This window comes from Poecile atricapillus, chromosome 13 (genome assembly GCF_030490865.1).
Source record: "Poecile atricapillus isolate bPoeAtr1 chromosome 13, bPoeAtr1.hap1, whole genome shotgun sequence".
NCBI lineage: Eukaryota > Metazoa > Chordata > Aves > Passeriformes > Paridae > Poecile > Poecile atricapillus.
In genome coordinates this window covers 16,278,191-16,300,320 of record NC_081261.1, presented here as the reverse complement: position 1 = coordinate 16,300,320, position 22,130 = coordinate 16,278,191, and the positions used below count along the sequence as shown (strand labels likewise).

Sequence of the window (22,130 nt, the reverse complement as noted above, 5' to 3'; positions counted from 1 at the left end):
GCTCGGACAAAGACCCAGCCATCCAAGCATCACCTCAAAGCCAACATCACCATTCTTCACCACATCCACGCCTCACAACATGGGTGACCACCACTGTTGACGCAACAGAATATGGAACACAAACTGGGCCATTTGAGTCAAAACCACACAAGATCAAATCATGAGACTCCTCCTGACTCATTTTCATCAGGCCACCAATAGCCCTGGGCATCAACACAACACATGCCATGTCTCCTCCACTACCTCCTCACACACCACATCCCCAACACTCCCCCCTAACCCTTCACAGCTCACATGCTTTTCACAGATCTTCAGAATTTACACAGACTCCACCAAAGGGAAAGTGGCTCACACAAGATCTCCTGACCATGGATAATATTTGACTTCTCACCCAAGCCATGGGACAGGAAAAAAGCATTTCTTACAGAGACATATTCCAGAAACCAGACTGTGAAAGACTCTCTCTTTTAATTGCAAAATGTGAAAGATCCATCTTCAGACCATCAGAAGACTGAGACAGAAAGTTAACACCTGCAGGATTGAAGAGCTCAAAATACTCTTCTGGGTTATATAACTCACAGGAGATGATTAATAACGTTCTTTACAGGCAATGAAGACATTGCTTGCTCTTCCCATACGGCATCTTCCATAAGCACCAAGTGAAGCTTTTCAGTGACACAATTATGATGGGATGCAAATATTTTGTAAGAACCTCCCACGGTTCTCCAGCCACCTGCTACACGGATCTTCTAGACTATTACATTCACACGAAAAACCCCACGTTGGTTCATGCTGGAGATAGGAACTGGACAGGGAATGGAGGAAAACATTCCCTTCAGGCTTGCAGCAGACATTCATGCACAGCTCACACAACTCCAATTTCCAACCCTTCCCATCATCCATGGCCTTCTTTCACCCACACAGCTTCAGAACACGTGACACTGGAGGCCCACTTCCCCACACCATTGCTCTTCACACCACCAATTTCACACAGCCATCTTTCCACCTCTGCACTATGGAAGAGACATTTGCCTGCTCATTCAAGTTCTAGGAAGAGACTTCATAGCTCTAAAAGGAAAAGCCGAGCAGTCTTCCAAGAGAGACGGAGTCAGTGAATATCTGCACAGTGGGAATTATGCCCACCTTCTATCTCCTGCTGCAAATTAAATCTCTCCCTTCCCATCCAGCCAATTCTCTTGCCATGCTAAACATTTTATAGCCAGGGCTCATCCCGCTCCATTTGACAGAGCTCTACCTTCAAAAACAAGAGAAAAAGAAAGCAGTTCTGCCATTTCCTCCTGCATTTCCTCCTCCACATACATACACACACAGCCTTTTGAAAGAGGCACAACTAAAAGAGGATCCTTCATCTTCATACCAGGCACACAGACGTCATCAAGGAACGCTTCTTGCCCGCCCATATCCCCTGTTGGGGACAAAGATCAAAGCATGGATGATGCAAAGACTTTTCCCACAAACATCCACTATGTACCATACAGAATACTAAAGTCTGAGAACAAAGTGAAGAGAAACCCCACGCAAGGCCATCAAAATTTTAATCATGACACATTCAACCTATTCAAGCACAGGTGCTATTGAGAAGACACACGAGCCTCAGAAAAAGTTGTATTTCCTCATAACGCCATACATTACTACAGAATATAAAACAATAACAGCAACACTCATTCTACACAGCAAAGGGGACATGGGGGGAAAACACCTCCAACCTGAGAAATACCCAAACTCACGACCTAACGAACAGCCTGACAGCAGCAGCCTTCTCCCTCCTTCCTTCTCCACTAACTGCAAGGCTGTCGACAGACCCCATGTCCTAAGAACGACACCAACGGGCTCCAGCCATAAGAACGTCACCGAGGGAAACTCGACCTCGCTTGGAAGCAAAATCTCCTTGGCAAGGCAGAGAAGAGGGCGGGGAAAGGACACGGGAGCATCAGGAGGAAGCACGAGTGTCGGAGAAAACGTGCCCAGAGCAACTCACCGAGGGAGCGGCGGGATCGGCGGGCAGGGCGGCGGCAGGGTCCTCGTCGCCGAGCAGCGGCGCGGGCTCGTCGGGCAGAGGCCGCGCCGGGAGGGTGTCGCAGCAGCTGGCGGCCGAGAAGCGCAGCTGGCTCTTGCGCGAGTCGGCCGTGAGCGACACGTCGTGCGAGTAGGACTGCAGGAAGGCGCGCACGCCGTCGATGCCCACGAAGTGCGACACGGGCACGCCGCGCAAGGCGCCGCTCTGGGCCGGCAGCAGGTGCTGGCGGCGCCAGCGGCGCAGGCGCAGCGCCAGCAGCAGCAGCAGGAAGGCGAGGAAGAGGCACGACACGGCGGCCACGGCCAGCACGAGCCAGCGCGTCAGGCTGCCGGCCGGCTCGCCCGGCGCCGCCGCCTCGGCCGCGCTGCCCAGCTCGGCCAGCAGCTCGGCCACGCTCTCGGCCAGCAGCACGCTCAGCGTGGCCGTGGCCGACAGCGCCGGCCGCCCGTGGTCCTTCACCAGCACCACCAGGCTCTGGCGCGCCGCGTCGCGGGCCAGCGGCGAGCGCGCCGTGCGCACCTCGCCGCTGTGCAGCCCCACGCGGAACAGCCCCGGCTCCGTCGCCTTGGCCAGCTCGTACGACAGCCACGCGTTCTGCCCCGCGTCCGCGTCCACCGCCACCACCTTGGCCACCAGCGCGCCGGGCTCCGACCAGCGCGGCGCCAGCTCCACGCCCGACCACGCGCCGCCCGAGCCCGCCGCCCGAGACAGCGGCGGGTACAGCACCTGCGGCGCGTTGTCGTTCTCGTCCACGATCACCAGCACCACCGACACGTTGCTGCTCAGCGCCGGCGCGCCGCCGTCCTCCGCACGCACCCACAGCCGCAGCTCGCGCACCTCCTCGTAGTCCAAGGAGCGCAGCGCGTACAGCGCGCCCGTCTCCGCCTGCACCGACACGTACGACGACAGCGCCGCGCCCCGCACCCGCCCCTCCGCCAGCCGGTACCGCACGCGCGCGTTCTGCCCCCAGTCCGCGTCCGTGGCGCGCACCGTCAGCACCAGCGCGCCCGCCGCGTTGTTCTCCCACACACGCGCGCTGTAGCGCTCCTCCGCGAACACCGGCGCGTTGTCGTTCACGTCCAGCACCCGCAGCGTCAGCACCGCGCTGCTCTGCAGCGACGGCGACCCGCCGTCGGCCGCCCGCACCGTCACGTTGTACTCCGACACCTGCTCCCGGTCCAGCTCTCTCGCTGTCACCACGCGGTAGTAATTATCGAATGACTTCTCCAGTCTGAAGGGCAGGCCCCCTTCAAGCAAGCAGCGCACCTCGCCGTTGGCTCCCGAGTCTTGATCATACACATGGAGCAGGGCGACCACCGTCCCCGACGGGGCGTCTTCAGAAATCTCACTCAGCGATGACCGCACAGAAATCACAGGTGCGTTATCATTTATGTCTGTGACAGTGATCGCGATTTTGGCAGTGTCGAAAAGGCCTCCGCCATCCCGTGCCTGCACCTCCAGTTCGTAAGAGGAGCCTTTCTCGAAGTCCAGGCTCTGCAACAGAGTGATCGCTCCACTCTCGTAGTTCAGATGAAAAATAGCCCTGTTTGTGTCCTTCTTCAACGAGTATTTAATTTCCCCGTTCAGCCCCTCGTCGGCGTCCGATGCCGTGACGGTGACCAGGACAGAGCCCACGGGCACGTCCTCGGGCACACGCACCGTGTACTCCGCCTGGCTGAATACGGGCGCGTTGTCGTTCGCATCCAGCACGGTCACACGGATCCGAGCCGTGCCCGTCCGTGCCGGATCGCCGCCGTCCATCGCCCTCAGCACCAGCTCGTGAAACGCCGCCTCCTCCCGGTCCAGCGCCTTGGCCAGCACCAGCTCGGGACGCTGATCGCCACCGGGGCCCGCCTGCACGGCCAGCGAGAAGTGCTCGTCACCGCTCAGCTCGTAGCTCTGCAGGGAATTCCGACCCGAGTCTGGGTCATGAGCTTCGGCCAGGGGAAACCGCGACCCCGGGGCTGTCATCTCGCTAATCGTCTCCTCAAACTCACTTTCTTTAAAGCTGGGCACATTGTCATTAATGTCCGTGATCACCACTTGGATTCCGTAAACCTTCATTTCCCCCTCTACGATCAGCTCACAGCGCAGCACGCATTGCTGCACACGCTCGCACAGCTGCTCTCTGTCGATCCTCTCCGCAGTCACTAAATGTCCCGTCTTCCCGTGCACAGCGAAATACTGCGTCTGACCTTCCGAGACAATGCGCACGCCGCCGTCTCTGAGCTCCGGTAGCTGCAGCCCCAGGTCCTTGGCCACGTCGCCCACGAACGAGCCCTTGGGCAGCTCCTCGGGCACCGAGTAGCGCAGCTGCCCCCACGCCGCCTCCCACGCCGCCAGCAGGACGGCCCAGAGCACAGCTCGCTGCCGCCGGCCCCAGCGCCTCCCCGCCCAGCTCATCTCCGACAACTTAGCTCCCCGCTGCCGCTGCTGCTCAGCTCCCAGCGCTTGCTGACCTTTCCCACCGGCCTCTCCGCTCCCGGGCCCTGCCCCAGCCTCCGCCGCCTCTCCGCCGCACGGATCCGCACCGGCAGCACGATCGCACACCGCCGCCCGGCCTGCCCACCCACCAATCCAGCGATCCAGCGATCCAGCCTGGCCGCAGCGGCCGGGGCTGCCGACAGCGCTCCGATCCTCCTCTCGCTCCTCTCGGTCAACAGCGGCGCCCGCAGCCTCCTCCCGGCACTGCAGCCACCGAGCGCTGCCCGCCCTGCCTGCCTACAAACAGGGACCACTCGCCACCCACACGCCGCTTTCCGTCCCGCCACCATCTCCTGCCTCCGCTTTTCTCCAGCCCATCTCGCCTTTGATCCTCCAGGGCATCACGATCGGGAGGAAGCCACAGATATTCCGTGAGCGCCGTTCTTTAACCGCACGGGAAACGAAAGAGTTACTAATGTCATTATATGTAAATTAAACCACATTTTTCCTATTTTATCCTGTAGCTTATTGTTAGCCTTATGTTTTTTGTTCAAAAGCATCCTCAACAACAGGCTCTAAGAGAAGAAACGGGAGGATTCCTTATCTCGAATTAACACAGTTATCAGCTTCATTTACACAAGCGGGACAAGAGCAATTGCATTCCTCTTGAAATCAGGGAGCTAATTGTTACAGCACTGAATAACCGGGACAAATAAAGATGCAGCTAAAACACTTCAAAGAAAACCTTTAGGACTTCAAATCTTTCACATCCCTTCCCAAAATAAACATAGTCCTTCCTTAGATACCAGAGATTTACGTTTCATCAATTCATTGTCGGTTTCATTTATTTTGAAATCAACATGTAAAGAATTTAAGCTCATTAGTAAACTATTAATTTATGCATTGCTTAACCTCGCTGATACGATGTGTTTCCAAGAAAGGAATTATAGAACCATAGAACTAAAGTATCATTGTTCTCTTGAAACTGTGCTGAGTACTAACCACTCTGGAAATGGGATTGATTCAAGTGTCTGAACCATGTCCTGGACAATCTCCCTCTTATGTGATCCCTTCGTATCTCAGATGTCCATCCTAGCCAACAGAATTTCAGCTATTTTTTGTTCCTGATACACCGAGTTCTGCTGACACCCCCAACACCTTTTTGAGGAAAGGAAAGAAAAATCAAAATCTGTGAAACAAAAATCATTCAAGCCAATCACAAGCATATGAAATTAGGACCAGGAAGGGCAAAACAGAGAACTGCCAGCCAGGACGTAAAAAAAGAAGCCATCCAGTCCCATTACTGCAATCCCTCCAGAAAAGGGCAACAATCGCTTTTTTCACTCAGCATGGACAACGGAGCTTCCCACTTTCGTTTCCCTTCTAAATCAAACCGGGACAAAACAAAGTTTAAGGAACGGGTTTGTGTAAAGCTCTACACGAGTTCCAAGCACAGCCTTACTAAACAAAGCAGTCAGGAAGGATGAAAACTACAAAACCCGGTGTCAGTGTTTTTTCCCTTTTTCCTCGACCCTCTGAAGAACAATCAGCCATTCTCCTTCCACAGAATACCAATACCAATGTGCATGCGGTACTGCGAACACATTGCAACTGATAGAGCTCAAGAGTTGAAGACAAAACCTCGCACCTGAAGCTTAACCTGTGACCAAGGAAGAACCAAGTGCTTCCTGCTCTACCATGAACGGGGCATTGCCCGTTCCTTAATTCACTCCATCACAGAGACAGCACTGTGCAACTCACAAAAACAGGAGTCTGTGAAACATGGAGAAAGACAGAGAGAAACGCTTCTACTAGCAGAAAAGAGAGACAGAGTCAAAGCCTGTCAGCTGAATCTGTTACCTGAAAACAATGACAAACTTCCTCCGCTATGCAGAGACAAAGATGACAGGTCCCCACTGACACCACGCAGAGAATACTCGGAAAACATGAACGACGTTTCAGAAAGTTTTAAAACCAGAAAGAGCTCACGCTTTACACACCTGCAGTGCACCAGCATCGGCGGGCGGCTCTCCCACGACGACGTTACTGCTCGGGCTCGGCTTCTCGCAGGAATCGCCGCCCAGAAGCTCCTCCGCCGACAGGACGGGCACCGCCGGCACCGGTGGCGGCGGCGGCGGCCAAGCGGCCTCGGGCACGGCGCGGGCCGGCGGCGGCACGCACAGGTTGTAGGAGTAGGGCAAGGTGCCCTCGCAGAAGTCGGCCGGGAAGGCGGCGCCGGCCAGCGAGAAGCGCTGCGCGCCCAGGCAGCGCAGCACGGCGGGCGGCCCGGCCCGCCGCAGCCGCGCCACCACGGCCAGCGCCACGCTCAGCACCAAGAGCGCCGACAGCAGCGCCAGCGCCAGCACCAGGTAGAACTGCAGCTCGGCCGCCGCCGCCGCCTCGGCGCCCGCCGGCCGCTCGCTCAGCTCCGGCAGCGCCTCCTGCAAGCTCTCGGCCAGCACCACGTGCAGCGTGGCCGTGGCCGACAGCGCCGGCTGCCCGTGGTCCTTCACCACGGCCACCACACGCTGCTTGGCCGCGTCCCGCTCGGACACGGCGCGCGCCGTGCGCACCTCGCCGCTGTGCAGCCCCACGCGGAACAGCGCCGGCTCCGACGCCTGCACCAGCTCGTACGACAGCCACGCATTGCGCCCCGCGTCCGCATCCACCGCCACCACCTTGGCCACCAGGTAGCCGGCCTCGGCCGAGCGCGGAACCACCTCGAACGGAGACGACGCCTCTCCCGCCGCCTCTCCCGCCGCCGCCCCTGCCGCCGGCCAGAGTACCCGCGGCGCGTTGTCGTTGCGGTCCAGCACGAAGACGCGCACCGTTGCCGTGGAGCTGCGCGCCGGCGCGCCGCCGTCCTGCGCCCGCACGGCCACCGCGAACTCGCGGCACTGCTCGTAGTCGAAGGAGCGCTGCGCGTACAGCGCGCCGCTCCGCGCCTCCACCGACACCAGCGGCGCCGCGCCCGCCGCGCCCGCGCTGCCGCCCGCCAGCCAGTAGCTCACGCGCCCGTTGGCGCCCGCGTCCGCGTCCCGCGCCTGCACGCGCAGCACCAGCGCGCCCGCCGCGTTGTTCTCCGCCACGTACGCGCTGTACGCCGCTTCCTCGAACACCGGCGCGTTGTCGTTCACGTCCGACACCTCCAGCACCAGCTCCCTGCTGCTCCACAGCGACGGCCTGCCCCGGTCCCGGGCCACCACCGTCACGCGCTGCTCCCACGCCTGCTCGCGGTCCAGCGCGCTCGCCGTCACCACCTTGTACGAGCCGCCCGACGACGCCACCATCGACAGCGCCGCCTCCCCCGACAGCTCGCACGACACCTGGCCGTTCTCACCGGAGTCTCTGTCCCGCACTTTCAGCACGGCCACCACGGTTCCGACCGGTGCGTCCTCGGGCACGGGACTGGACAGGGATAGAATGGTGATCTCGGGCGCGTTGTCATTCTCGTCTGTGATGTCGATCTGCACTTCGCAGTGGTCGGTGAGCCCACCACCGTCCGTCGCCTCCAGACCGAAGATGTACTTATTCTTCTCCTCGAAATCGAGTGGACCCACTGTCCGAATTTCCCCACTCTCGCTGTCGATCGCGAACACCGCCCTGACGGCGTCCGGGACGCTGCCGAAAGAGTAGGACACTCGCGCATTCGAGCCTGAGTCCGCATCCGCCGCCCGTACTTGCAGCACCACGGACTCCACTGGAAGATTCTCTGCCACTCGCGCCTCGTAGAGGCTTTTGCTGAATATGGGCGAGTTGTCGTTGGCGTCCGTCACATTTACTCGAACCTGGACTGTTCCAGATCTCGCGGGGTCCCCACCATCCACTGCCATCAGCACCAGCTCAAAGGAACTCTGCTTCTCCCGGTCCAACACTCTCTCCAGAGCTAATTCCGGCTGCTTCTTTCCTCCCGGCTTTTCCTTCATGGCCAGGGAGAAGGACGGGTTGCGGGTGAGTTGGTAAGTTAGTAACGAGTTTATTCCTGCGTCTCCATCTCGCGCCATCTCCAACGGAAACCGAGCACCGGGAGGGATTAATTCACCAATCTCGAGGTCCAGAACAGCCTTGCTAAAAGCCGGGGAATTGTCATTCACATCCTCGATGGACACCTCGACGGGGAAAACGTTGAGTGGGTTGTGCACCAGCGCCTCGAAGCTGACAGAGCAGGACGCCGACTCGCCGCACATCTCCTCCCGGTCCAGCCTCTCGTTCACATACAGGTTGCCGTTCTCCTCATTCACCGTGAAGTATTGCTTCTCCTCGCTCAGCCGCAGCTTGCGCGCCGGCAGCTCGTCCGCGCTCAGCCCCAGGTCCCGCGCCAGCGGCCCCACGAGCGAGCCTCTGCCCAGCTCCTCGGGGATGGCGTAGCGGAGCCGCTCGCCCGCCGCCCGCCACCACACGCACAGCAGCACCGCGGCCAGCAGCGCTCGCCCGCCGCCCGGCCCGCGCCTCTGCCGCCGCCTCACCGCCATTCTCGCCCGCCGCCGCCGCCGCCGCTCGCCAAGCTCCTGCCTCCTGCCGCTGCCCTGCCTCCCTTCACGCCGCTCTCGCCACACAGCGCACGGGCCAAAGCCGCACCAAACACAGCCCGCTCGGCCCCACAACCACGCCGCTGCTCCCCGACAAGCCACGCAACAAAGCCGCACCAAAGCCGCACCAAAGCCGCACCAAAGCCGCCTCTCGCCGCTGCTGCTGCCGCTGCCGCTGCCGCTCTGGCCGGCGCCGGCCGAGCGAGCAGCCTGCGGGGGCAGGACGCTGCGCGGCGGCGGTGGCGGCGGCTCCAGCGCCGGGAGGCGGCGGCCAACAGCGGCACCCGGAGGCGCCGCCACGCCACTGCAGCCGCCCGATGGCCGCGCTCAACGGGGCCCGCCTTGGGCCGGGCCTCAGCGGCTGCACCGCCTCCGGCCTCGCTCCTCCGCTGCAAACACCAAGCACACAAGCTCCTGCTCCATTCCACTACAACCACATTCTATCCACCATGTCGTCTTAGGCCATTCTTTTCAGGCGCAAAACAATTACTTTGATTGAACGCTCAGAAACAAATATTCATCGCTCATCAGTTAATACCGGAATTCAGCTACCCTTAATAAAATCGTGACACATTTATAGTTGCAGCAATAAACGATAATATATGGAATACTTCAAGAGGTTTTCTGCACTATTGCTTCATATCTTGAATTGTCCTTCATGACCTGGAGTGAATATGTCATATAGATATAGTAATATGTGATATAGCCTTAAACATTGTAAGCAACCCCTATGCCAAGATTGAAAATAACATTTATTCTTTTGTTTTTGACTCATAAAGCTTTTTCATCTGTATCTCCATATCTGAATGTCTGACATTGAAAAATGCAAAGCAACGCTGAGTCCTTCACAGAACAAAAAAATGTTTCCAGTTTCCCATTTAGACATATTTTAAAGGTAATTTAATCCAGACCTCTGCCATAAGCAGGAACATTTCCTGCAAGACTTGAATGGCTGACACATATCCAAAACATCTCTGACCAATATGTTCCATTTTCTCACAACGCACAATGTAAACCATTCTCCTAATCAAACCCTCTCTTCCTTTAATCAAACACACTTGTCTGTTGCCATATGACCACTGACCCTGATAAAAAGAGTGGACATTTTTCTGCTCGCCACCGGTATGAGAAGGAACTGAAAGATTCTAAGGCACAGAAATTATAAACAACCACACTAAAAGAATAGCGGTCATCCAATGGAGAATGGCTCATCAAACCATTGGCTTCCAGGGAATCTCCTCCCTGTCTATACCACATGTTCTGTTCCACACAGATGCAAGGTGTACTAAAATGACTAAAGTCATATTTATTTCTCCCAAAGGTAACGGAACACAAAGTCACTCTCTTATCTCCTGCCTTCAACTCCCACTGCACAAGAGAAAATGATACTAACACACCAGAGGTTGCTGAAAAGAGATGAGTTGAGGATAATTTTAAGTAGATCTACATACAGAGTAAATATAGGCATAATAACACAAAACAGAAAAAAACAAAACATTCAGAAAACCCAAACCATTCATCAGATAAGGATAGGAAATATTAGAAGACAATGAGCTGTCAGTGAAGATCACAGTGAAGTCTGTTTGGCCTTTAATTCAAGCCCTAAAATTCATTTCTGAGAGCTCCTGGAATTCCCCAAGATCTCAAGCTGGAAGTGTGGCCCGAAAGAATTTCACTGGACAGCACGATCTGGGGCTTCATTTGAAGAATTAATCCTCACCTCAATGACCTTCTTCTACTGCATGCCCTGCTCACCTTGCACAAATATGAAACCAGCATTTTAAACAGCTCCTCTTCGGCCTCTTTCTCAAGTTAAATCTTCTGACAAATTACAACATATTCTCTTATTGCTTCTGCTTCCTCTTCTTCCTATTCCCCACACACAGTTCTTTCCTGGGTCACTGAAGTAAGGATGTGCTGAAAAACAACTGTTTTAATTTTCAAACTACTGACCAGAATTGTGAAAATGAGCTGCAACCTTTCTGCAAAGGAGGGCCTGAATGAAAATGTAATTACAACTCTGAAGAAATTCTAGATCAAAATGTTGCATAGAGAAACAGATGGATAACGGAGATTTCACACACAATTAATTGTTGTTCCAGACATGAACAGTTCCATATTATGGCCCCCATGAACTGTTCCATCAATGGCCACAGAAAGAAAAACACCACCGCGGAGAAATGAATATTTATGAAGTTGTATTTCTTAAATGTAATGTTCAGTGTCAAGCTGGGTGGGGATCTGAAGAAGCTGCTCTGCTGGAAGATGTCCCTGCCCATGGCAGAGGAGTTGGAAGGAGATGATCTTGATGGTCCTTTTCAACACAAACCATTCTAAAATTCTGTGTGTCTGTGATCCTATGATTACATTCACAGCTTCAAGGTATGGATGACAGACACTCTCAATACAGGATAATTACATGGTCTGGAGCTTGAAGGATTGCCAGGCACAATGACGATCAAATTTACTCCTTGACAAAAATAAAACAATAAAAAACATCCAACCAACTCAACCAAACCCAACCCAACCAAACCCAACACAAACCAAACAAATCAGCCAAAAACACTTAATCAACCCAGCCAAGAATGGAAAAACACCAGCAGAGTATCTGTCATGGCTTCACATTTCAGATTGTCTCAACTCTAACACATACACAACACAGGAAACTCGATTGTAACTAATACACAGGAGGCCTCAAACAGGTGATCACTACACACACACCAGACACTCATTTCCTTGCATAGCAAGAGAAAGAAAAATCTTGGAATCACAGCTCTGGGCCTCATCTAACTACTAGAATAAACAGACCTTGACACCATTCATTCATTCAATGGGAACGATACCACAGTGAACACCAGCACCGGCCCTGTCTCTGCATAGACAGACTTCTCTCTCTCCAAACAAAACGTGAAAGCAAATTTTACATACAGACACCATTAGAAGAAAATCTGTGTGCACAGATCCTCAGATCCCAAGCATCACAAATGAGATTATACGGTTCCTCCCAATTATTGGAACAAGTGTAAAACGTTACAGAGGCCATCAATTTTCAGCAGCTCTGGCAAAGACCCAGCCATCCAAGCATCACCTCAAAGCCAACATCACCATTCTTCACCACATCCACTCATCACAACATGGGTGACCACCACTCTTGATGCAACACAATATGGAACACAAACTGCGCCATTTGAGTCCAAACCACACAAGATCAAATCATGAGACTCCTCCTGACTCATTTTCATCAGGCCACCAATAGCCCTGGGCATCAACACAACACATGCCGTGTCTCCTCCACTACCTCCTCACACACCACATCCCCAACACTCCCCCATAACCCTTCACAGCTCACATGCTTTTCACAGATCTTCAGAATTTACACAGACTCCACCAAAAGGGAAAGCTGCTCACACTGGATCTCCTGACCATGAATAATATTTGACTTCTCACCCAAGCCACAGGATAAGAAAAAGCATTTCCAACAGAGACAATTTCCAGAAACCTCTCTATGAAAGTCTCTCTCTTTTCACATCTAAACATGAAAGATCCATCTTCAGAACATCAGAAGAGTGAGACAGAAAGTTAACAGCTACAGGATTGATGAGCTCACAACACTCTTCTGGGTTATATAACTCACAGCAGATGGTCAATAACGTTGTTTACAGGCAATGAAGACATTGCTTGCTCTTCCCATACGGCATCTTCCATAAGCACAAAGTGAAGCTTTTCAGTGACACAATTATGATGGGATGCAAATACTTTGGAAGAACCTCCCAGGGTTCTCCAGCCACCTGCTACACAGATCTTCTAGACTATTACATTCACACGAAAAACCCCACATTGGTTCATCCTGGAGATAGGAACTGGACAGGGAATGGAGGAAAACATTCCCTTCAGGCTTGCAGCAGACATTCATGCACAGCTCACACAACTCCAATTTCCAACCCTTCCCATCATCCATGGCCTTCTTTCACCCACACAGCTTCAAAACACGTGACACTGGAGGCCCACTTCCCCACACCATTTCTCTTCACACCACCAATTTCACACAGCCATCTTTCCATCTCTGCACTATGGAAGCGACATTTGCCTGCTCACTCAAGTTCTGGGAAGAGACTTCATAGCTCTAAAAGGAAAAGCCGAGCAGTCTTCCAAGAGAGACGGACTCAGTGAATATCTGCACAGGGGGAATTATGCCCACCTTTTATCTCCTGTTGCAAATTAAATCTCTCCCTTCCCATCCACCCAATTCTCTAGGCATGTTAAACACTTTATAGCCAGGGCTCATCCAGCTCCATTTGCCATAGCACAGCCTTCAAATTCCAGAAAGAAACAAAGCAGTTCTGCCATTTCCTCTTGCATTTCCTCCTCCACAAACATACACCCACAGCCTTTTCAAAGAGCCACAACTTCTGAGAGGATCCATCATCTTCATACCAGGCACACAGAAACATCATCAAGGAACGCATCTTGCCAGGCCGAGTTCACTATGGAGGACAAAGATCAAAGCATGGATGACGCAAAGACTTTTCCTGCTGACCTCCACTATGAATCAAGGAGAATAACGAAAGATGAGAACAAGAGGAGAGAAGTTCCACGCAAAGCCATCAGCATTTTGATCAAGACACATTCAGCCTATCCAAGCACAGGTGCTATTCGGAAGACACATCAGCCTCAGAAAAAGTTGTATTTCTCAAATACGTGATACATCACTTCAAAAGATCTAACACTGAGAGCAACACTCATTCTACACAACACAGGGGACATGGGGGGAAAACACCTCCAACCTGAGAAATACCCAAACTCACGACCTAACGAACAGCCTGCCAGCAGCAGCCTTCTACCTCCTTCCTTCTCCACTAACTGCAAGGCTGACCACAGACCCCATGTCCTAAGAACGACACCAACGGGCACCAGCCATAAGAACGTCACCGAGGGAAGCTCGACCTCGCTTGGAAGCAAAATCTCCTTGGCAAGGCAGAGAAGAGGGCGGGGAAAGGACACGGGAGCATCAGGAGGAAGCACGAGTGTCGGAGAAAACGTGCCCAGAGCAACTCACCGAGGGAGCGGCGGGATCGGCGGGCAGGGCGGCGGCAGGGTCCTCGTCGCCGAGCAGCGGCGCGGGCTCGTCGGGAAGAGGCCGCGCCGGGAGGGTGTCGCAGCAGCTGGCGGCCGAGAAGCGCAGCTGGCTCTTGCGCGAGTCGGCCGTGAGCGACACGTCGTGCGAGTAGGACTGCAGGAAGGCGCGCACGCCGTCGATGCCCACGAAGTGCGACACGGGCACGCCGCGCAAGGCGCCGCTCTGGGCCGGCAGCAGGTGCTGGCGGCGCCAGCGGCGCAGGCGCAGCGCCAGCAGCAGCAGCAGGAAGGCGAGGAAGAGGCACGACACGGCGGCCACGGCCAGCACGAGCCAGCGCGTCAGGCTGCCGGCCGGCTCGCCCGGCGCCGCCGCCTCGGCCGCGCTGCCCAGCTCGGCCAGCAGCTCGGCCACGCTCTCGGCCAGCAGCACGCTCAGCGTGGCCGTGGCCGACAGCGCCGGCCGCCCGTGGTCCTTCACCAGCACCACCAGGCTCTGGCGCGCCGCGTCGCGGGCCAGCGGCGAGCGCGCCGTGCGCACCTCGCCGCTGTGCAGCCCCACGCGGAACAGCCCCGGCTCCGTCGCCTTGGCCAGCTCGTACGACAGCCACGCGTTCTGCCCCGCGTCCGCGTCCACCGCCACCACCTTGGCCACCAGCGCGCCGGGCTCCGACCAGCGCGGCGCCAGCTCCACGCCCGACCACGCGCCGCCCGAGCCCGCCGCCCGAGACAGCGGCGGGTACAGCACCTGCGGCGCGTTGTCGTTCTCGTCCACGATCACCAGCACCACCGACACGTTGCTGCTCAGCGCCGGCGCGCCGCCGTCCTCCGCACGCACCCACAGCCGCAGCTCGCGCACCTCCTCGTAGTCCAAGGAGCGCAGCGCGTACAGCGCGCCCGTCTCCGCCTGCACCGACACGTACGACGACAGCGCCGCGCCCCGCACCCGCCCCTCCGCCAGCCGGTACCGCACGCGCGCGTTCTGCCCCCAGTCCGCGTCCGTGGCGCGCACCGTCAGCACCAGCGCGCCCGCCGCGTTGTTCTCCCACACACGCGCGCTGTAGCGCTCCTCCGCGAACACCGGCGCGTTGTCGTTCACGTCCAGCACCCGCAGCGCCAGCACCGCGCTGCTCTGCAGCACCGGCGACCCCCCGTCTGCCGCCCGCACCGTCACGTTGTACTCCGACACCTGCTCCCGGTCCAGCTCTCTCGCTGTCACTACGCGGTAGAAATCGTCAAAAGACTTCTCCAGTCGGAATGGGACGTCCTCGTCGAGTGAGCAGCGAACCTCGCCGTTGGCTCCTGAGTCCCGGTCCTGCACGTGCAGCAGAGCCACCACGGTCCCGGATGGCGCGTCCTCAGAGATCTCACTCACCGCCGACGACACGGTGAGTTCGGGGGCGTTGTCGTTCACATCTGTCACGGTAACCACAACTTTGGCGGTGTTGGAAAGAGCTCCACTATCATGTGCCTGCACCTCCAGTTCGTAGGAATTACCATCCTCAAAGTCCAGGCTCTGTAACAGGGTGACTGCCCCCGTGTCGCTGTTCAGTTGGAAAACCTGCGAGGACTTCTCTGTGACTTTCTGAATGGAGTATTTCACTTGACCGTTCTGCCCCTCGTCGGCGTCCGTGGCCGTGACGGTGACGAGGACAGAGCCCACGGGCACGTCCTCGGGCACACGCACCGTGTACTCCGCCTGGCTGAACACGGGCGCGTTGTCGTTGGCGTCCACCACGGTCACACGGATCCGAGCCGTGCCCGTCCGTGCCGGATCGCCGCCGTCCATCGCCCTCAGCACCAGCTCGTGAAACGCCGCCTCCTCCCGGTCCAGCGCCTTGGCCAGCACCAGCTCGGGACGCTGATCGCCGCCGGGGCCCGCCTGCACGGCCAGCGAGAAGTGCTCGTCACCGCTCAGCTCGTAGCTCTGCACGGAATTCCGACCCCAGTCCGGATCATGTGCGTCTGGCAGGGGAAACCGCGACCCCGGGGCTGTCATCTCGCTCATTTTCACCACAGTTTCAGCCTCTCGGAAGCTGGGTGCATTATCGTTTTTGTCCATGATTTCTACTTGGATTCCGTAAACCTGCATCTGTCCCTCCACGATCAGCTCACAGCGCAGCACGCATTGCTGCACACGCTCGCACAGCTCCTCTCTGTCTATTCTCTCCGCAGTCACTAAATGGCCCGTCTTCCCATGTACAGTGAAATACTGCGTCTGACCTCTTTCTATAATGCGAACGCCGCGGTCTCCGAGCTCGGGCAGCTGCAGCCCCAGGTCCTTGGCCACGTCGCCCACGAACGAGCCCTTGGGCAGCTCCTCGGGCACCGAGTAGCGCAGCTGCCCCCATGTCGCCTCCCACGCCGCCAGCAGGACGGCCCAGAGCACAGCTCGCTGCCGCCGGCCCCAGCGCCTCCCCACCCAGCTCATCTCCGACAACTTAGCTCCCCGCTGCCGCTGCTGCTCAGCTCCCAGCGCTTGCTGACCTTTCCCACCGGCCTCTCCGCTCCCGGGCCCTGCCCCAGCCTCCGCCGCCTCTCCGCCGCACGGATCCGCACCGGCAGCACGATCGCACACCGCCGCCCGGCCTGCCCACCCACCAATCCAGCGATCCAGCGATCCAGCCTGGCCGCAGCGGGCGGGGCTGCCGACAGCGCTCCGATCCTCCTCTCGCTCCTCTCGGTCAACAGCGGCGCCCGCAGCCTCCTCCCGGCACTGCAGCCACCGAGCGCTGCCCGCCCTGCCTGCCTACAAACAGGGACCACTCGCCACCCACACGCCGCTTTCCGTCCCTCCACGATCTCCTGCCTCCGCTTTTCTCCAGCCCATCTCGCCTTTGATCCTCCAGGGCATCGCGATCGGCAGGAAGCCACAGATATTCCGTGAGCGCGGTTCTTTAACCGCACGGGAAACGAAACACTAATGTCATTAAATGTAAATTCAAACACATTTTCCGTATTTTACCCTGATGTTTATTGTTCGCTTTATGCTTTTTGCTCAAAACGGGAGGATTCCATATCCCGAATTAACAGAGCTATCAGGTTCATTAACACAACCGGGACGAGAGCAATTGCATGCTTCTTCAAGTCAGGGACCTAATTGTTACAGGAATGAATAACCGGGACAAATAAAGATGCAGCTAAAACACTCAAAGGAAACTTTCAGAACTTCAAATCCTGGACATCCTTTCCTAAGATAAACATAGTATTTCCTTATTTAACAGAGATTTACGTTTCATCAATCCATTAAAGGTTCCTTTTATTCTGAAATTAACGTGTAAAGCATTCAAGCTCGTTAGTAAACTATTCATTTATGCATTTCTTAACGACGCTGATACGATGTGTTTCCAAGAAAGGCATTATAGAACCGAAGAATAAAAGTACAATTGTGACCTTCAAACTGGGCTGACCACTAATCAATATGCAAATGGCAATGATTCAAGTGCCTAAACCATCGTCTTTACAGTCTCCCTCATAGGTGATCCCTCCGTATCTCAGAGTTTTTTCCTAGTCAACAGAATTAGCTGTTCTCGATACATGCGAGTTCCACTATATCCCAAACATTCTCTATGTAATGAGGATTAAAAAAATCAACATCTCTGAAACAGAAATCATTCAACACTCACACCAGCATATAAAATAAAGATGATGGAGAGCAAAAGAGGGCGAACTGCCAGCCAGGACGCATAAAGGAAGGCATCTGGTCCCACTACTGCATTCTCACCTCAGAAAAAAGAGACAAATTCGGTTCCAACACAGAATGGAACACGAAACTTTCCAATTTCGTTTCCCTTCTAAATCAAACCGGGACAAAACAAAGTATAACGAAAGGGTTTGTGTAAAGCTCTACATGGGTTGCAAGCAGACCCCTTACTGAACCAAGAGGTCAAAAAGGATAAAAGATCCGACACCAGGTCACAGTGGTTTTCTCCTTTTTCGTCGACTCCATCATGCAGAACACCTCAGAACACCAATCTGCAACCAATATTGTGAACATATTCAAATTCCCGGTACATATTTTCTCGAAAAAGAGGTTAGGAAGGATGAAAGCTCAAACACTCATTGCCAGGGCTTTTCTTTTCTCCTGGACTCCATCATGCAGAAATCAGCCGTTCACAATCCATAGAACATCAATCTGCTTTCAATACTACGAACACTTTCTAATTCATTGAGCTCAAGTTCTAAAGATAAAACCTCGAGGCTGAAGGTGAACCTGTGACCAAGGAAGCACCAAGAGCTTCCTGCTCAACAAGAACGGGGCATTACCCGTTCCTGAATTCAAGTCATCACGGAGACAGGACTGTGCAACTCACAAAAACGAAAACTTCAGTCTCAGGAATCACAGAGAAACAATGAGAAAGGCTGCCACGAACCGAAAGGAGAGATTAAGTCAAAGCCTGTCAGCTGAATCTGTTACCTGAAAACAATGAAAAACTTCCTCCACTATGCAGAGACAAGGATGACAGGTCCCCATTGACACCACGCAGAGAACTCCCGGAAAACTTGAACCACGTTTCAGAAAGTTTTAAAACCAGAAAGAGCTGACGCTTTACACACCTGCAGTGCACCAGCATCGGCGGGCGGCTCTCCCACGACGACGTTACTGCTCGGGCTCGGCTTCTCGCAGGAATCGCCGCCCAGAAGCTCCTCCGCCGACAGGACGGGCACCACCGGCACCGGCGGCGGCAGCGGCCAAGCGGCCTCGGGCACGGCGCGGGCCGGCGGCGGCACGCACAGGTTGTAGGAGTAGGGCAAGGTGCCCTCGCAGAAGTCGGCCGGGAAGGCGGCGCCGGCCAGCGAGAAGCGCTGCGCACCCAGGCAGCGCAGCACGGCGGGCGGCCCGGCCCGCCGCAGCCGCGCCACCACGGCCAGCGCCACGCTCAGCACCAAGAGCGCCGACAGCAGCGCCAGCGCCAGCACCAGGTAGAACTGCAGCTCGGCCGCCGCCGCCGCCTCGGCGCCCGCCGGCCGCTCGCTCAGCTCCGGCAGCGCCTCCTGCAAGCTCTCGGCCAGCACCACGTGCAGCGTGGCCGTGGCCGACAGCGCCGGCTGCCCGTGGTCCTTCACCACGGCCACCACACGCTGCTTGGCCGCGTCCCGCTCGGACACGGCGCGCGCCGTGCGCACCTCGCCGCTGTGCAGCCCCACGCGGAACAGCGCCGGCTCCGACGCCTGCACCAGCTCGTACGACAGCCACGCGTTGCGCCCCGCGTCCGCGTCCACCGCCACCACCTTGGCCACCAGGTAGCCGGCCTCGGCCGACCGCGGAACCACCTCGAACGGAGATGCCGCCCCTCCCGCCGCCTCTCCCGTTGCCGCCGCCCCTGCCGCCGGCCAGAGCACCCGCGGCGCGTTGTCGTTGCGGTCCAGCACGAAGACGCGCACCGTGGCCGTGGAGCTGCGCGCCGGCGCGCCGCCGTCCTGCGCCCGCACGGCCACCGCGAACTCGCGGCACTGCTCGTAGTCGAAGGAGCGCTGCGCGTACAGCGCGCCGCTCCGCGCCTCCACCGACACCAGCGGCGCCGCGCCCGCCGCGCCCGCGCTGCCGCCCGCCAGCCAGTAGCTCACGCGCCCGTTGGCGCCCGCGTCCGCGTCCCGCGCCTGCACGCGCAGCACCAGCGCGCCCGCCGCGTTGTTCTCCGCCACGTACGCGCTGTACGCCGCCTCCTCGAACACCGGCGCGTTGTCGTTCACGTCCGACACCTCCAGCACCAGCTCCCTGCTGCTCCACAGCGACGGCCTGCCCCGGTCCCGGGCCACCACCGTCACGCGCTGCTCCCACGCCTGCTCGCGGTCCAGCGCGCTCGCCGTCACCACCTTGTACGAGCCGCCCGACGACGCCACCATCGACAGCGCCGCCTCCCCCGACAGCTCGCACGACACCTGACCGTTCTCCCCCGAATCTGGATCGTTCACCTTGAGAAGGGCAACCACGGTTCCGACCGGTGCGTCCTCGGGCACAGGACTCGATAGCAACAAAATGGTGATCTCGGGCGCGTTGTCATTCTCATCTGTGATGCCGATTTGGACTTCACAGTGGTCGGTGAGCCCGCCGCCGTCCGTCGCCTCCAGGCCGAAAATGTATTTATTCTTCTCCTCGAAATCGAGAGGACCCGCGGTTTTGATCTCGCCGCTCTCGGGGTCGACAGCGAACAACGCCCTGACGGATTCAGGGACACTGCCAAATGAGTAGGACACTCGCCCGTTGGAGCCCGCGTCCGCATCTGTCGCCGTCACCCGCAGCACCAGGGAACCCGCGGGCAGATTCTCTGCCACTCGCGCTTCGTAGAAGCTTTGGCTGAACACGGGCGGGTTATCATTAGCGTCCGTCACGTTTACTCGAACCTGAACACTCCCAGACCTTGCTGGGTCCCCGCCGTCCACCACGGTCAGCACCAACTCAAAAGAACTCTGCTTCTCTCGATCCAGCTCTTTCTCCAGCACTAATTCCGGCTGCTTCTTTCCACCGGCCCTCTCTTTCATAAAGAGAGAGAAGGAGGGGTTGCTGGATAGATGGTAAGTCAGTAGAGAGTTGCTTCCTACGTCTGCGTCTATGGCCATCTCTAGAGGAAAACGAGCACCAGGAGGGATTAACTCACCGATCTCGAGCTCCAAAACACCCTTGCTGAAGGCAGGGGAGTTGTCATTCACGTCGTCGATGGACACCTCGATGTGGAAAATATTCGGCGGGTTGTGAACCAGCACCTCGAAGCTGACAGAGCAGGACGCCGACTCGCCGCACATCTCCTCCCGGTCCAGCCTCTCGTTCACATACAGGTTGCCGTTCTCCTCATTCACCGTGAAGTATTGCTTCTCCTCGCTCAGCCGCAGCTTGCGCGCCGGCAGCTCGTCCGCGCTCAGCCCCAGGTCCCGCGCCAGCGGCCCCACGAGCGAGCCTCTGCCCAGCTCCTCGGGGATGGCGTAGCGGAGCCGCTCGCCCGCCGCCCGCCACCACACGCACAGCAGCACCGCGGCCAGCAGCGCTCGCCCGCCGCCCGGCCCGCGCCTCTGCCGCCGCCTCACCGCCATTCTCGCCCGCCGCCGCCGCCGCCGCTCGCCAAGCTCCTGCCTCCTGCCGCTGCCCTGCCTCCCTTCACGCCGCTCTCGCCACACAGCGCACGGGCCAAAGCCGCACCAAACACAGCCCGCTCGGCCCCACAACCACGCCGCTGCTCCCCGACAAGCCACGCAACAAAGCCGCACCAAAGCCGCACCAAAGCCGCACCAAAGCCGCCTCTCGCCGCTGCTGCTGCCGCTGCCGCTGCCGCTCTGGCCGGCGCCGGCCGAGCGAGCAGCCTGCGGGGGCAGGACGCTGCGGCGGCGGCGGCGGCGGCGGCTCCAGCGCCGGGAGGCGGCGGCCAACAGCGGCACCCGGAGGCGCCGCCACGCCACTGCAGCCGCCCGATGGCCGCGCTCAACGGGGCCCGCCTTGGGCCGGGCCTCAGCGGCTGCACCGCCTCCGGCCTCGCTCCTCCGCTGCAAACACCAAGCACACAAGCTCCTGCTCCATTCCACTACAACCACATTCTATCCACCATGTCGTCTTAGGCCATTCTTTTCAGGCGCAAAACAATTACTTTGATTGAACGCTCAGAAACAAATATTCATCGCTCATCAGTTAATACCGGAATTCAGCTACCCTTAATAAAATCGTGACACATTTATAGTTGCAGCAATAAACGATAATATATGGAATACTTCAAGAGGTTTTCTGCACTATTGCTTCATATCTTGAATTGTCCTTCATGACCTGGAGTGAATATGTCATATAGATATAGTAATATGTGATATAGCCTTAAACATTGTAAGCAACCCCTATGCCAAGATTGAAAATAACATTTATTCTTTTGTTTTTGACTCATAAAGCTTTTTCATCTGTATCTCCGTATCTGAATGTCTGACATTGAAAAATGCAAAGCAACGCTGAGTCCTTCACAGAACAAAAAAATGTTTCCAGTTTCCCATTTAGACATATTTTAAAGGTAATTTAATCCAGACCTCTGCCATAAGCAGGAACATTTCCTGCAAGACTTGAATGGCTGACACATATCCAAAACATCTCTGAC

General features: G+C 56.8%; 3 protein-coding genes across 3 annotated transcripts in view; all 3 read right to left on the bottom strand.

Moving 5' to 3' along the window:
- Nucleotides 1–1,872: 1,872 nt before the first annotated feature.
- LOC131584212 (protocadherin gamma-A10-like) lies at nt 1,873–4,623 on the bottom strand. Its single transcript, XM_058849105.1, has one exon. It carries the CDS (start codon nt 4,439–4,441, stop codon nt 1,952–1,954), a length of 2,490 nt encoding a protein of 829 aa, XP_058705088.1. The 5' UTR covers nt 4,442–4,623; the 3' UTR covers nt 1,873–1,951.
- Nucleotides 4,624–5,319: 696 nt separating this feature from the next.
- Nucleotides 5,320–22,130, bottom strand: part of LOC131584263 (uncharacterized) — a 49,828-nt gene continuing 33,017 nt past the window's right edge. Inside the window, exons 2-4 of the mRNA XM_058849171.1 lie at nt 14,048–16,150; nt 13,865–13,956; nt 5,320–9,295 (exon numbers count right to left, since the gene is read on the bottom strand). Of these exons, the coding sequence (XP_058705154.1) occupies nt 6,448–9,295; nt 13,865–13,956; nt 14,048–16,150 (5,043 nt within the window). The 3' untranslated portion in view covers nt 5,320–6,447. The remainder of the gene's footprint in view (nt 9,296–13,864; nt 13,957–14,047; nt 16,151–22,130) is intronic.
- On the bottom strand, nt 16,176–21,279 carry LOC131584217 (protocadherin gamma-B5-like). Its single transcript, XM_058849111.1, has 3 exons — nt 18,622–21,279; nt 16,288–16,813; nt 16,176–16,195 (listed from the first exon to the last, which is right to left on the bottom strand). Exons 1-3 carry the CDS (start codon nt 21,091–21,093, stop codon nt 16,176–16,178), a joined length of 3,018 nt encoding a protein of 1,005 aa, XP_058705094.1. The 5' UTR covers nt 21,094–21,279.